Source organism: Euleptes europaea, chromosome 11 (assembly GCF_029931775.1).
Source record: "Euleptes europaea isolate rEulEur1 chromosome 11, rEulEur1.hap1, whole genome shotgun sequence".
Classification (NCBI taxonomy): Eukaryota; Metazoa; Chordata; class Lepidosauria; order Squamata; family Sphaerodactylidae; genus Euleptes; species Euleptes europaea.
The window spans coordinates 56,158,916-56,175,325 of record NC_079322.1 but is presented as its reverse complement, the minus strand read 5'-3'; the positions used below and the strand labels follow the sequence as shown (position 1 = coordinate 56,175,325).

At 41.9% G+C, this 16,410-nt stretch overlaps 1 protein-coding gene across 9 annotated transcripts in view; it reads right to left on the bottom strand.

Annotated features, from left to right (window-relative positions):
• Nucleotides 1-396: 396 nt before the first annotated feature.
• CACNB2 (calcium voltage-gated channel auxiliary subunit beta 2) overlaps nucleotides 397-16,410 on the bottom strand; it is a 153,425-nt gene continuing 137,411 nt past the window's right edge. For 8 of the 9 annotated variants that reach the window (XM_056857010.1, XM_056857017.1, XM_056857013.1 and 5 more), the window contains 5 exons: nucleotides 15,772-15,881; nucleotides 5,916-6,067; nucleotides 5,259-5,354; nucleotides 3,302-3,487; nucleotides 397-1,217 (listed from right to left, as the gene is read on the bottom strand). In XM_056857010.1, the coding sequence (XP_056712988.1) occupies nucleotides 732-1,217; nucleotides 3,302-3,487; nucleotides 5,259-5,354; nucleotides 5,916-6,067; nucleotides 15,772-15,881 (1,030 nt within the window). In that variant the 3' untranslated portion in view covers nucleotides 397-731. Of the gene's footprint in view, nucleotides 1,218-2,069; nucleotides 2,117-3,301; nucleotides 3,488-5,258; nucleotides 5,355-5,915; nucleotides 6,068-15,771; nucleotides 15,882-16,410 lie in introns of all 9 variants that reach the window. The other variant, XM_056857019.1, reaches the window with a different exon arrangement.

The following is a 16,410-nucleotide window of genomic DNA, read 5'->3' as shown; positions in this document are numbered from 1 at the left end:
TAGTGTCTAGAGTGAACACCATTAAATTTCCTGAATGAGGCTAGTTTCAGTGGCCAGTAATTCAAAAGCAAATCTGCTGACTTGGCATTAGGACTCTAAAACAGTGTGGTCAATCTTATGAAAGAAGGTGTTTGCAGAAATAACATTTATAAACTGTCTATACAGTACACAGTACCAGTACATAGAAAAGAGATTTTGACTTTATGATCCCCTGTGTGTAAGGCAAGACTGAATTCTGTCCCCAAATGTAGTCCACTAGAGGTACAAGCAACAGAAAGTGGCTCTTAAATCAATAAGCAAATTAGGTGCCAATAATTTTGTTAAAAAAAATTCAGAATAGAGGAGAGCTTCAGTTTTGGATGTGCTGATTTTGGCTGGCTGGAAAAAAAACATGGGAAGTTAATAAACATCTATTTGTATTTTGTCTGAAAACACTAACAACATCTTGATGGCAACAGATATTGTTCAAGTGGCAGCTACCAAAAACAGCTTTGGAAAAAAAAATCCACAGTACAACATTAGGAACTCTGCAGTTGTACTATGCCGAAGTGTTACAGCACTAATCAAAATGAATATTCTATTTCACGCTATTGCTGTGGAAGCACAGCCATATAAATCAGCATACAGGATACCACGTGATTTGCAATGAAAAACCCAGATTTTTTTTTTTTTAAGGGGGCTTTTGTCATACACAACTTCAAGGAAACACAAGACTGCCAGAGAGGCAAATGTTATTGGTGGATGTACACATCCCTATTCCATTCTGCTGCGTCATTGCGTTTTTTAGATATCACTTCCCCATCCCTGTCGCAATATTGGTCCCTTGATTTATGGCGGCTACGTTGCTTGTTGCCTTCATTGTGGTCCTGCTCTCGGTCCCTTTCCTTTGAGCGATGCCTTGATTCTCGATGTCTGTGGTCACTGCTCCCGTGGGATTCGTCCCTGTGACTGTAATCTCTATGAGAATCGTAGTGTTCACGCGAGTAGTCCTCCTTTGGCTCCACATATGCCGAATCTCTGCTATCTTGAGTTTCTGAGTCAAAAGTTTCTTGTCTAGAGAGGCCACGACTGATGCCACTACGATGGTTATGGTGGTGACCTGAAGAGGAAGAGCGGCGTTGGGATTTCCTGGAGTGCTCAGCCCGTGTTTCTTCTTCCCCTTGGGAACCAGTTCGTTCAAGGGCTGGTTGTTCATTCATCTGATCATCTGGAGAGCCCTGGTTAATAGGAGAGAATTGTAAATTTCACAGAAAATAACAGAAAATCCCACTAAATCAGTAATGTCACAGATCTTAAACTTGTTACTCATGAGCAGATTCACTGATTTGTTTAGTGCTATTCCAGAGGAAGTGCTTTTAGGCAGAAAACTATGGCTAGCAATCTTAGTGAAATCTAGGATTTAGGGGTGTAATCCTGTGCACACTTACCTGGGAGTAAGCACCACTGAACATAGTGGGACTTACTTCTGAATAGACATGCACAGGTTTGTGCTGTAAGAGTTCAACTTTCGCTGGAAATATTTATAGCACAAGTTAATCTTCATTTTCAAAAGCAAACAAGAAAAGAAAATACCAACATGTATTTTCTGACAGACCCTAAATGCTAGTGACTGTATTAACTTTTAGAACATTCCAGTTGGCCCAACTCCCAGCACACACCATACAGAAAATGAAGACAGATCTGGCAATGAGGTTAGTCAGATTCCAAAAAAACTAATACGGGGTCTTAAACACAGTGGAGAGCAAGCATTAATGGGAAAGATCTACAGCAAACAAAAGGGTGAAGATAAGTTTCAGTTTAAAAGGCAACACCTGGATTTTATCTTTAAAATAAACATTAATCCAGTATTGAAAGCATTTGTATTATAACACCAATATCACTGCCACACTATTCTTCTAGGCAATTAAATGGAATTGTGGTTGTGGTAATATGTCCTGTTTCTCTTCATAATTTAAACATTCCAAAAAATGTCAATGCAATGGACATTGCCAAGAAAATACAGATACAATGAAATTACCATTTAATTTCCTAGCATATTACTGGCAACTAAAAGCTTCAATCAAAATTACCAAGCATAATCAAACCTAATCTTCATCAGCGCAATGCTTTGAAATCACTGAAAAATGAACAATTGTGATTATTTACCGCAGGTTAGGATTTCAGTTATATTAATGTTATATATTTCCCACCAATTAAAAAAAATCAATACAAAACTTAAATAAAAAATCTTTAGTAGCTCTTAAGGAAACATTTATATTTAGGGTTATTTAGGTAGGCTTAATTTAATTAACACAATAAGACAAGTTCAGAACATTTATATTTTCTTCAAACCTTTGGCTGTTACTCAAAGCGAAAGTTTCTACAGAAGCTGCAACCACACATGTGAAAAGCATCCCCCCCTTAATGCTACAGAGAGCATTTGGACTTCAAGATGATATTGGATCTAACTGCATAGATTCAGATCAGCATTTGTGATCTGGGCTTGGCTTTAAGCTTGAATCTGACAAATTAGAATCCTGAAATATTCTCATGAGATTTCCTTGCAAAACTACTGCAATTTTGAGATTAATTACCAGAATATCTCTGAGCTTGTTGAATTGTCTTTCCCTACCACTGCTGAAACCTTAGCTGGGCTTTGTGTATGTAGTGAGAAGGGCTTGCAAATCACGGTTATGACACAAAACAGTTTGCAAGCTTTCGAGTCCTTCATTACTCTATTAGGCCAGGTTTTGAACAAAATGCTTCTCTCTATACCGAAACTCTTCTCTCTCATTTTCAAGTTTTAGTTTAGTTCTGTGGGAGAAAGATTAGTTAGAACCTCCCTCTGCTACGTTTTGTACTCACAAGTTTTGTCTTACGGGCTAGCATTCCACAGTGCTGTGGCCCATTCCATCACATTCAGCTACATATGTTGACCCAAACTCACACAGAACCCCTGCATATCCACAACCTTAATATAATTGGCATGGACAAGTTGTGTTGTGTTTTAAAAAAATATGCCAATTTTTAAAGAAGCTGGCCACTTTCCTAGAACATGGGGTAGATGCCATGGTGAACAGTGCTCAGAAGAGCCACAGGGGGCAGGCATGTCAAAGAGCCACGTATGGCTCTCAAGCCGCCAACTAAGTCCAGATATGAATGGAACTGTTGGTTGATGCAAAATTTTATCTCCATCAGATCAAAAAGCTAAGTGTTATGTATTTATATTGCAAATACAATACAAATTCAGCCACTGCAGTGCCTGAGAATGTTATTGGCTCTTTCAATAAGTTCTGGGGAGAAAGTCTAAATAAAACTTTACCTGTAAGCTAGCATCTGGGCCTGGGTTGATAGGAAGAGTGGCAGTTGCCAGCGTGCGAGTTAGGAGCTGATTAGGGGAATGGCTGCTAGGAGGATGTGTGGACTTCCAATATGCTTCCAAGTAGTCAGCTAGGTGCTCACAAGCATCTTCAAGCTGGTTCTCATCCAGAATCACATCAAACATTTCCTGCAAAAGGGGTAGTTTAGTTACAACAACCGTTGGGGCAAAACGGGGGAAAATCATAAACCTAATAAGAACCAAAAAAAGTAAACATATTGACTGAATTTTGGTCATAAAACTCACGTGACAATTTATAAAGAACTAATTTAAAAGCACTCAAAATTTTACCATAAAACACTAAAGTATCCTGGAAAAATTTCTACCATTTTTAAAGGCGTGATTTCAATTGCCAATGAAAAGCATAAGATATATCAGGAAAACAAGTTTATTTACAAAGAAGGGACCAGGATGCCAGAGACAATTATGGCATTTCCCAGTTTCCTGGGGCTTATTCAAAATGTGACATTTATTTATTTATATATAGCAGGGGGTTGGGGAACCTTTTTCTGCCAAGGGCCATTTGCATATTTATAACATCATTCGGGGGCCATACCAGGTGTAGATCTCCCGGTGGGGAGGAGGGAGAGGCTAGGGTTGCCTGGTCTCCAGCCAGTACCTGGAGGTTGGCTACCCCAGGGGAGGCCACACAGAGAAGGCTTGCAGGACGCCCCCGCTCCCCCCCTCCCAGGCGGGAGGGCAGCCAGCGGTGGGCCCCAGCAAACGAGGCGCCACGCAGCCCACAGTCGATCAGCAAGGGAGGAAGGAAATCAGAGAAAGAGGAAAAGGGAGGGGGGAGGGAGGGGAGGAAGGGGGAGAGAGGGAGAGAAAAAAGGACGGAGGGAGACAAAGAAAGAGACAGAAAAAGAGGGAGAAAGAGAGGGAGAGAAAGGAGAAAGAGTGACAGAAAAAGAGGAAGAAAAGAGAGAAAAGCCTCACCCACACACCGGGCCCCAGCCTCCCCAGCTCCCCCACCCACACCCACACACACACCCTGCGGCGCACGGAGCCCCGAGCGACTGGGCCCCAGTCTCTGTGCCCTCCTCCCCCAGAGTCCATAAAAGCCCCCCCTGAAGCCCAATTGGCTCCCGCATGCATGCTCTGCCGCCAGGAGCCGCCAGCCTCTCCCCCCCCCTCGCTGCTCAAAAGCCGACAGGCAGCGAGAGGGGCTTACAATGTGCCGCAGCTTTCCTGCATGCCGCGGCTGTAGGGGGCAGCCTTGGGGGAAGCATCCCTCCCCTCTCGCTGACCAACAGTCAACAGTCGGCAAGAGGAGGTCCAAAGGGCACTGCAGCGCCCCTGTAAGCCGCGGCTCCGGGGACACCGTCGGGGAGGTCCGCCCTGCACCCCGCCTCCGTGGCAGGGCCCCGGAGCTCCCGAGGGCCACAAAAAAGGTCCTCGGGGGCCACATATGGCCGCCGGGCCTGAGGTTCCCCATCCCTGATATATAGTCACAGCCATGGCTGAATGAAGACTGCATACGTAAGTGCGTGTGCGTACAGATCATTCCTCAATCCAGCTGTTAGGGTTCCTCGCATGGATCCCTGTTAGGAAATCAGTAGCCATGAACCAAAATGTGACACAGAGACATGAAGTGAGCACATGCTGTTGGAAAAATGGCGCTGATAAATTTGCATAGTGCAATAAAGTAACACACAATAAAGTAAAGTGTAATAAAACGAGGTATGACTGTATATGGAACTTGACTTGCAGCATGCATACAAACTGAATTGGGGTCAGAAGAATTAGAGATTTCTGCCCTCATGGCTAGTGACTCATTCAAATAAAGAACACAAAAATCCACCTTGTTCTTGTTTTTTGTAAAAAAAGAAAAGAAAAAGAAAAAAAGTTTTACATTAATGTAATGTATTTTCTGCAATCTAAATTAAGAATAACTCACTGGAGGGCACTGAGCCAATTTATCAGCTGCTACCATTTGAACGTTTAGGTGTTTAGCCTGAGATTTGCCTCGGGATTTTATTAACCGCTGTAAAACCTGTGGAAAAGAGGGATGCAGTTAAATTATGAAGGAGAAAAGGAAGTGTCAGCTTTGAACGTTGTGGAAAGAAACTAGGTATGCAAGCCTCCAGGTGGGACTTGGGGATCCCCTGGAATTACAGCTCATCTCCAGACTACAGAGATCAGTTTCCCTGGATAAAATGGATACTTTGGAGGGTGGACTCTATGGCATTGTACCCCACTGAGGTCCCTGTCCTCCCCAGGCTCCATCCCCAACTCTCCAGGAGTTTCTCAACCTGGATCTGGCAACCTTAACCCCCATCCCCCATTAGTGGCCAGATACCACAAGTGTCTTAAAGCAAAGGGAAATATTATTCTCTCATGCTTAAGAGGTCAACAGCAATGCAGCAAATCTATTAATGGAAACTATTGTTGTTTACCATTAACTGGAAATTGCTCCATTCACTGATGGTATTTCCCTGCTTGTTGTTAAATATATATATAATTCATCAATATTTACTGGCAAGGGAATGTGCCTTTTCATGCTACAGTTGAGAACTAAAAGCACAAGTGTGTGCAAACAGCTAAGAATATTTACCTTTGGAGAAGAAATCTTTACATATACTATAATTGGAGCCAAAGAAGTTTTACTAAGTTGAGCTGGATGATTAATAGTATCAGCATCAAGTACTACCAGCTGCAATGTCCTTGCTAATTCAAATATTCGTTCAATTTCACTCTGAACTTCAGCTGCAGAAAAGTAAAAGAAATCCAGTTATGATAGTATTGAAGAAAAATTCATTTTGCAATAAATGCTGAAATGGTCACATGAGGGTGCATAGCATCCACAACAGAATAACACCAGGCTTTTTAAAAAATACCCCCCACTTTTAAGTAGAATACATTTTGTTTAAAGTACAACTGTGGTTCTTGAGATCTGCATTCTCCAAAGGAAGAATTTAGAGCCTTGCCACTCTCACAGCAACTTGTAATGCAAAGAGTTTGGGGTCACTTTTATTCCTAATCATGAGATCTAGGTGTTGAGAAAATGGTTTTAAGAAATCTGGTATTTTGCTTGAGAGGTACAAGCTTTTAGACGTATCTCCAGTCAATTCATGTCTTGTGCAGAAGGGCAGCCTAACCCAGTAATATTCCTGAAGACGTTGTGTGTGCATCAAACTGAACGCTTTACATACAGCTCGATATGTATACCCCACCCCTCTGCTCACCTTTCTTCCTTATTCCTACCCTGTCTCCTACCCTCCTCTGCGCAGACAGGCAGAAACCCTAGTGCTGGGACAGTATTGAAAGAAACAGCACAACTACTTCCATGGTTGGTATCAGCTGTAATCAGACTATTCACAGGTAGAAATGCCATGCGAAATACTGCTGATCTTCTGAGAGCTAAAAGTATTTATTTCCAGGAGAATTAAACACCTAAATGCCATTTAAAAATTCCCTTCCCCATACAATAAGAGGTACTTCAGGCCTTCAATCTGACATCCAAAATGTTCATGTATGTTCAAATAAACAGAAGTGTTCATTATTATATGGCTGCACTGTGATTTTATATGAAGAACACACACTAAATGTACATTGAATAACCTGCATAAGAGCAGCATGTTCTAAAAAGTGCACACTATCAATACGTGTGGTGAAGCACATGCATTGAAGTCCAAAGGTCAGTATCAGGCATCTCCTCCTGTGAAAGAAGAGTTTCTCAAAACTGAGTAACAAGTTACTAGAGAATAAGAAGATGCTCATAAGCATCTTTGGATCCATGTTTCCCAAAATGGGGATTGCAAAAGCAGTGAAATCACTGGAAGTGATGAAGATTGGACCCACAGATTCCTCACTGCTAAAGTCTTAGTTCCCTCAAACTACAGATGGAATTGTGCAAGGGGACAGAACTGAACTGGGGATGTAGAATCCAGGGGGATCTATTGTATGAATCCTTAACTGGAGTAAATTAAGAGATCTAGTGAAGAGGGCAGAGGGGGAGGCTGACTGAAGCTTCAGCATTGCTTCAAGTTCAAAAAGCAGGTAGTACATTCTACTTCAAAATAAAAGTTGGAGATATCATATGTTTGAATGCTCTTTCCCATCAACGAGTCTTTGCATAAGGAATGCTAATATCAAGGCTAGGCTAGAGTGTTTTTTCTTGACATGCTAGTTTTCCACATGCAGGGAACAGCTGCTGTGAAGCAGCATTCAAACTCAGTAATACAGACTAATACGTCTCTCTAATATAATATTAAAGAGCCAGTGTGGTGTATTGGTTCAGAGCAACGGGACTCTAATCTGGAGATCCGGGTTCGATTCCCCACTCCTCCACAGGAAACCTGCTGGGTGACCTTGGGACAGTCACAGTTCTCTCAGAACTCTCTCAGCCCATGCAGAGGCAGGTGATGGTAAACCACCTTCGAGCATCTTTTGCCCTGAAAACCCTACGGGGTTGGCTGCAACTTCATGGCACTTTACACACACAATATATATAATACTGGCCCTTAAGAAGGCAATAATACAAGCAATGTTGCTGACTTGCACTAGCTGTTCTGAAAAAGTGGTATCACACACAGTAACACACATGGACTGCTGGTAGGGTTTTTTCCCCATTCTGTATGTAATTTGTTATTTATGTTAGCTAGTCATACCCCATGCTGTCAGCCAATGGCTCTAGGTGTGTACATGTATTTAAAGGGGCTCCCTTCGGCGGTTCTTGGTTGCATTGCTCAAAGAACAGTATCTTCAATAAAGCCTTAAGTGTGGTGCTTCTATAATGGCCACCATATGAAAAACATCACATAATTTTTCATGTGTTGTAAGACATTTTTGAATTTCTGATGTGGTGTGGCTGGGTTATTATTTGTTTTCAAGCTTCATATACTGCCTTTCCAGAGACGTGCTTGAGGTGATCACAAGATAAACAAAAAAACCAGCACAATCTTAAAAACAACAGACATAAAAACTATTTATAAACAAGCCATAACGCTAGAAGCAGACCATAAAAACAGCTAAAGATGACAGAATGCTCCAATTAAAAACTTGAGTAAGTACTGGCACCTAAAAGATAGCAAAGTATGTTTCAAGGGGGAGGGCATTCCAAAGGCAAAGTGTGACCCCTGAAATACCCCTGAAATACCCCTATCTTTGTTCTCACTAGACCAGTGGTTCTCAACCTTTTTCGAGTTGCGACCCCCTTTTACAATTGCCAAGTAACCTGCGACCCTCGTCACATAAATTTGCATAAATGACATTTTCAATAGGATAAAGAAAACATTTGTTTTTTTGGCAGGCCAGGGTATCCATATATATAATTACTTTAAATTTTAAAGTTTAAAACAAACAAGCAAACGGTACTACCACCTGTTGTGCAGCGGCTGTGACGGTGTGGCGCGGCAACCTTTCCTGGCACGGAGGAAAGAGTGCCTCTGAGCATGAACTGCGTTCCTTGTCCTCCCCTCTCTCCCCAAAAACTCTTCCAAGCAGGCCGGGGCTCTCACGAGGAAACCCCCTCTCTTGTGACTAGGACACTGCTTGTGCACAGAACTGCAGTTATCCCTCAAAGCGGAGCTCCGTTTAATCACCTCACGAGAGCGAAGGGCCAGGAAAGAGCCGAGGGCCGCTTATCCCACTCGGACTTTTCGTGCCTTTTTCTCCCCTCCGCCAGTCACTGCTCCTTCTGCGCCTCACCGAACCTGCGCGCTCGAGGGGGAAATCCCGAACTGCGCATGCACCTCGACTCTCTCCCCCTTGGCCTTGCCAGAATGGAACTGATGACTCAGGGCAGAGCGGAACTGATGACTCAGGGCAGAAAAGTGAAGCCACACTACAGACATGCACACTTGGATTCCAGGCTGAAGCTCCCGCCCCACCCGAGCGCAGCTAAAAGTAAAAACAACGTGGCTGTAGCGGCCTCAAGGGGGACCGCCCTCTTATCCTCCGAGACCTGAACTGGCCGAGCCAGGGGAGCTTCCTCAGCCTCCCACACATCCTGCCGCATCATCCGCCCAGCACAGGTGCGACCGCGCCCAGGACTGGCCAGCCCGCCTCTCAGCTGGGCAGCGGGGCTACAGCTGGTGTGTGGCGGCACGCCGCCGCGTCTCTGCAGCCCGGCTCCTTCTGGCTGTCGGTCGGCCAGTTCCTCACCTCTCTGCTTGGGGTCTTCCCTGCCCTCACGGACAGATCAGGGTTACAGGGCGTCTGGGTTAGTCCTGGACAGCCCGGGATGGGGGCTGTCCCAGGACAGTGGCGGCGACCCCCAAAAAACACTTTGCGACCCCCTTGGGGGTCCCGACCCCCAGGTTGAGAACCACTGCACTAGACTCATCTCTGCAGGTGGTGGCAGCGAAAGCCGGGCTTGGGAAGAGGCGGGCTCCTAACAGGTGGGCTGGACATGAAGAAGTGGTCCCTCAAATACCCTGGCCCCAAGCCATGTTGGACCTGGAATTTAAAAAGCAGCACTTTGAATTGCCTCCAGAAACTAACAGGCAAGTATAGATCTTTCAAGCACAGGGATCTGATCCCTGTACTCAAGCCCCTAACAGCAGTCTGGGCTACCACAATATGACCTCTCCTTCCTTCATGTTATAGGGCTGTTGAAGGGACAGGGTTGTAACCTGGTAACTCTAGCTTGTATGCCAGCGCATAAAGCTTGTCATCCAATTGTTAGCATTACTTCAAGCAAACAAAAGCAAAATTATGGTATGGCCTGACAAAAGTGAAATACCTTTATGTACTGTGATTTCAATGGGAATACAAAGCAGAAATGAAACCAATGGCATTAAAAGTGCTTAAATTTAGCTTGATTGTGCCCTACATCTGTAAAGGTTTTGGTAAAAAAAAAAATACTTTTTTGTTAAATAATAAACTGGTCTGATTTCTAAAAGATACCTGAAGTATACAAGAAAGACTGCTAATTTTAAATGAACAGCAAAGGCATACCAACAAAAAACAGACATAATTATGGAATATCAAAAATTCACTTGGAATATCTAGCTACTTTGATATTCCTAGAAAATAATCACAGGTAATGCTTCAATGTTAAAAATAAATACTTTCCCTCAGTTCAGCTCTAATTGTATCTGTTGTATACAATGTGTACAGATGCATGTAACTATGTACATCAGCAGATATGTAATGAGGCTCAAATGGGCATAGCACATCTGGATACATATCCACATCAACTATGCATGTGGAAGACAATTGCTGGATTGGAGTGTTCTGTACATATAATGTTAACACAGCATGTTGTTTTTTAAAAACATATAAGAAGAAAGATCATTGGTACACTACACATTCCTATTCCTTTATAGCTATGCCAAAAATTTCACACCAGACAATGTCTGAGATTCAAATAGTGGCAAGCCAAAATAACATATCATTTCTGGGGTTAAAAAGAACCCAGCTTGAAAGTTTAAGGACACGTTCCTCAGAAAACAATATAATCATGTTGACTTCACAGCCAGAATAAAGCAGGATTAAACCCAGTGCTAATATTTGGAAACTTGTTTGGTATGACATGACATTTCTGCAAACCACATTTCAAAATACAAGGGGTCAAATATTTATGACAAGTAGGGTTGCCAGGTCCCTCTTCGCCACCAGCGGGAGGTTTTTGGGGCGGAGCCTGAGGAGGGCAGGGACTTCAATGCTATAGAGTGCAGTGGCCAAAGTAGCCATTTTCTCCAGGTGAAGTGATCTCTATCGGCTGGAGAAATGTTGTAATAGTGGGAGATTTCCAGCTAGTACCTGGAGGTTGGCAACCCTAATGACAAGGGATTTAACTGACAGTTCAGAAACAAAGGTTTTAAGGGGCATTTCTGAGTAACAAGATGATCTGTCAGAAAATAAAATGTGGGCACCCTGGTACCCACAAACACCTTTCCTGGCGACTGCCAAGTGTTTTCCAAAAGTGGGCAGGGATAAGCGCAGCTTTTGCCCAGTACGGCTTCTGGTTGGCTGTGCAGATAAAAAAAGCCTACTGTTAAATAGAGGTTCTGCTTGAAATGTTGAAAGGTTGCTATAAGAGTTATATGTAACCTCACTTCCTGACATTTTGTGGTTGGCTTCACCTCCTGCAGCAGTCATTTGGTGGTTGTGCCCTCCGACCTGTATCAGAATTCCAAAGGCACCCACAGGCTCAAAAAGGACCCCAGTCCTAAACCAAGAAGCTGCTCAGTAATGTTCGAAAGAGAAAATGCTATAACCCCAACATGAAGGGGAGAGATTCTTGGCAAGACCAAATTGTCAGAGCAAAAATGAGCTCAATAAAAGAGATATCCAATGTGCATTGCCTAAGACTATCTATATATCCAGTTCCCAAGTCCGCCTCCTGCCTGTGGATACTTAAATCTGCAGACAGGGGGCATACTCACCACAACAGTTTTTTCTGTAGAAAAATCTGAAATTTTAAAAATGGGGGGTTTAAATCCCTCCCAAATTAAGAAAGCACTCCACCTACCAATGCCGTCTCCCAGTGTCCCCCCTGGCCCAGAGGCAGCTACTCCTAACTGGCAGAGTGCTGACAGCTGCCTGGAGATCGGGACTGGAGGGAGTGCTGCCTGGCTGGTGAGCCCACAGCAGGCTTGCCAGCAAAGATCAGGGCTGGGGGATGCGGCCTCGGCAGGCTCAGCAATGGGGGGAAGGATTCCCTCCACAAGTTTCACGGGCTTCCACTTTCATTATGTAAGATGACATTTCCCATGTGCAAGTCACTTCTATGTAGCATGTTCAGTAAATCCTGCATGGTTTTTCCTGTTACATGCTATGAACAGCAATCCACAAATCCACTTGCCAAACCACTTGAGGAAACAATAAATCTAACTCTACCAAACTAGTGAGATGATGGAGTTGCTTCTTCTGCTCCTGTTCAGCAGGCAGAAAAAGAAGAACTTACGTAGCTGAGCTTTATTGTTAGATCAGGCTGGACTGGGGTTTGACAGTCACAATGTGCACAGACACAACACATTTAGTAGACATCGTGTCCATCTCGTGGGGAAGGATGGTAGGCCCTTTGCCTTTTATGCTTCTTGACAAAGCCTTCCCCTCCCCACAACACACCCTGTGAGGTAGGTGGGGCTGAGAGATGTAACTTGCCCAAGGCCACCCAGCTGGCTTTGTGTGTAGGAGTGGGAAAACAAATCCAGTTCACCAGATTAGTCTCCGCTGCTCATGTGGAGGAGTGGGGAATGAAACCCGGTTCTCCAGATCAGAGTCCACCGCTCCAAACCACCGTTCTTAACCACTATACCATGAAGGTAAGCTGCAGTAGCCATTTTATGGATGACTCCACCTACAGCAGCTCTTTTGTGGCAGCCATTTGGTAGCTGCACCCACCATACTGTGTCTGAATTCCAAAGATGCCCGTAAGCTCAAAATAGTGGGGACTCCTGCTGGAATGTAATCTCAGTTACATTGATCTCTTGTTAGATATTTGTCCTAATACAGCCAAAAAACAGGTTCTGTGTATAATTCAGTGATGGATATAGCTTCCAAAAATGACTGCAAATATAAATGGTAACATTTAAAACATAATGCCATGGAAATTTTAATTTCTTGTAGAGATAGATCTGAAATGCTTTTAACAGTTACCACTGGGTACTCAATCTGGTTTGAATACACACTTTTGGGCAGAAAAAAGAAAGTGTTCAATCAACTGTGGACCCCTACTAATTGTACATACACAAATTCTTCAAACATTTTTAAGCTGCTCTCTATAATGCAATCTACATGGCACATGTAGCGACAAAACAACAAAGCTTCTAAGGCAACATTTTCAAATCAAAGCACCTCTTACACATGCAAAAAAGTGTGCATACATAGCAATGTTTGCACAATGAAAAACTATGTTCACAAACAGCTGCATACAACTGTTTTGGTACATTGCCTCTTTACTACTGTACTTTGGATCAGTGTAGTTAGACTTTTTGTGCAGAATGTAGGCAACCATTTTTTTAAAAAAAATGTAATTGTCAATGATCTTCTTGCCAATTGCTAATTAATTTCAGGTATTTAAATTTTGTAACATCCTCCAGAACAGAGAATTTAGTAAAAAAACCCAAAAACTGCCCAATGACTTTTTTTAACCAATACAAAACTTGCCATCAAAAACAGAAAGCAGCTTTGTGAGGTACAATATGTACTAAACACACACAAAAAGGGGAACAAAGCAACCATATATACATACCCAAAACATCTGGAAAGGGAGGGCATTAATGAAGCAAAGAATGGAAAAACCCAAGACAATCAGGTTCTTGTCCAAAGCATACAGAATGAGATAAGGTTACAACAAGAGCAGCTAGAAATGTAACATATACGGGAACAAACAAGAAAAAAAAGTTTGGGTTCTTGAGATTGACAAAGAAATGAAGCAAAAGCCATAGTTTTGATTCAGCAACTTATACAGATGCCATGTACACATATAGACACACATGTGGCTATTGAGTTTTAATCATGTGTTTTGAATAAAGTCTCTTTTCTTGATGAAATACATCTTCAAAAACTTTTCAGTTTTTGGTATACTTGATCCAAGATATTAAGTCTATGGAATGAGGTTCATAATTTATTCAGCACCAAGGGCAACCACCAATAGATCATGAACAGGGTAACAACAGATGGTCTATATTACTATCATTGGCACATTCTATTTCACAGACGTAGCATGTTGATAAACTGTTATATGCAGAAATGTTTATCAGAACATGATCCTTGATACCGAGCGACATGAACTGAATTATTCTTTTTCAAGTCTAAGAACTGCACTTGAGTGAAAAATGATTTCATTGGTGGTGGGGGGGTAAACTGCCATTTTTAGAAAGTGGCAGTTTATACTGCCATTAGTGTGCTTTTGTAAATGTAACGGAATATGTCATCTTATGCATTTCCTATATAACATATAATATAAACACTAAAGCCAAATCTAAGTTTACTTCAGGATATGCCCAAAGCCTTGAGCAGGCCCTGTAGCAGATAGACTACTGATTTAATAACTAGCAAGAGAAACAACAATTGTCTACCATATTTGAAAGATAGAGTTCAGAAAGCCAAAAGACCTAATAAAGCAACCACAACAGATCAACAAACAATGTATAGCTGTATGGGGAACAAAACAGATCTTCACAACAAAGAATAGTTATATGATACTCTGCTTATTTATGCACATAAACAGCTATAGGTTTTTTGCAATAAAATTTGGCTACAAACACTAATGCGATGTCTACCAGATCCATATCTACACCTAGGGGTTTTTCGTTTCAACTGCTGAGATTAGTTAATTGCCATATTTTAAAATTTGGGGAGTTTAAAAACCAGCTGCAGGTGTGGGAAGGCCTGATAGAGAGTTAATAGTTATGCCAACGAGTTAATAATGTGCTAAAAATTTAGCTTTCCCCTTAATTCATGTTCTGATTAAATTTATGTTAGCTATGCCAAAATATTTCAATCTCTCAAACAGTCTGAGTTGCAATAATTGTGATGTAATCATCATATTTGATCGTGAATAGTATTCTTTGTATTCCTGGTTTAATTACACGGGTTTACTTTAATCAAAACCAGACATATAATTGTGAACATATGTATCTAAAATTATTTTTGCCAGTTTATGCTGGATGATCACAGCTATGCTAAGAACAAATAAAAACGCATGCCAACAAGGGAGCATAATTTATTTAGCATTAATCACGGTGCTCTCATGTTAAGTTCAAAGAAAAGACTATCCAGAGTTGCTGCCAATTCTGCCAAGTGGTCTTTGGTAAAGCGGTATAAACAATATACACGAACTGAGATGTAGGTATATAAATATGAAAGCAAATATATGTTTAATAAAACTACTCAAGCACATTGTCACACTTCACCAGATAATCAAAGCTCTTCTAGTCTAGGCTGCTAATGGCAGCTCCTCCCCTGGGGAACACCCCAGGATGCCAGAGTACCCCCCAGTACGCCAGTGCCCCGGGGCAGTGGTGCCACAGCGGCAACAAACAACTGGCGTCCAGCCCTCCCCGCTGGTGTAGGGCCCACTTACAGCAGCGTAAGTAGCCTGGACACCAGCATGGAGGGCCCCGCAGCGCCTTCCTGGCCTCCTAAGGGCTTTTCCCCTTAAAGGTCAGGAATGCGCTGTATGTTACTCAGCTATAGAAGTCATCTCACCAACACTTATTCTAAGTACAATCTTAAGAAACTTTTATTTTGAAATATGAAAATAATTTTAGATACATTATCAAAGAAGTTAATACTTCTCAGTAAGATCTAGGAATGCATCAACATTAACTTCAAAAGGAAGTGGGTCATATTCTTCAATTATCTGACTCATAAACAACTGCCCAGTGCTAAGAACTGATGCGCCACATGTGGCATTACAATGAACCTTTTCGTAGAAAGCAAACATTCAGTTGTGAGATTCTGGAGCACTATAATTAGTCACAATTTGTGATATTATCACTTCGTACACTTACCTAAGCTTGACCGTGTATTGGATCGTTCTATTATTGCATGCTTGCTGGGATTGTTTAATACTGAACGTTTGGCAAGCGAGATGTCCGCTGTGACCCGTGTGATTGATATACTGAACATAAAAAGAGGAATAATATTGTTATTCATTGTTCAGAAATCTGAGGGACAAAAAAGAAAATACTACATGAATAGAAAAAACAACAGCAAATAAAAAACATATGACTAAACATTCCATATTCTGCATCATTCTAAATAAATGTTGACATTTTAAAAATATTTTGTTTTATTTTATTTTTATTAAAAATATTCTGTAAAAAGAAAGCTGGATAAACAACTTTACAAGTTCATCTTCAGTTCGATAAACTAATCATACAGATGTTAGTAGATTCAATTCAACATCCTAGTCAGAATACTAACTTTTTACCACACAACAGACAGGTTACTCAGGTGTATACATTCCTTTAGTTGCTCCAACCACTCCTCTTTCTATAGAGTTACGTTCCTTTTCCACTATCTAGCAAAGACGAATCTTGTAGAGCTTATGACATTTAAAACAAATTCTTGAGTATTTTAGGGAACAAAGTCTACATAATTCGATAGAAACATTTTATTTTCTTTAAGTTACTTTGGTGAGTCCCCTC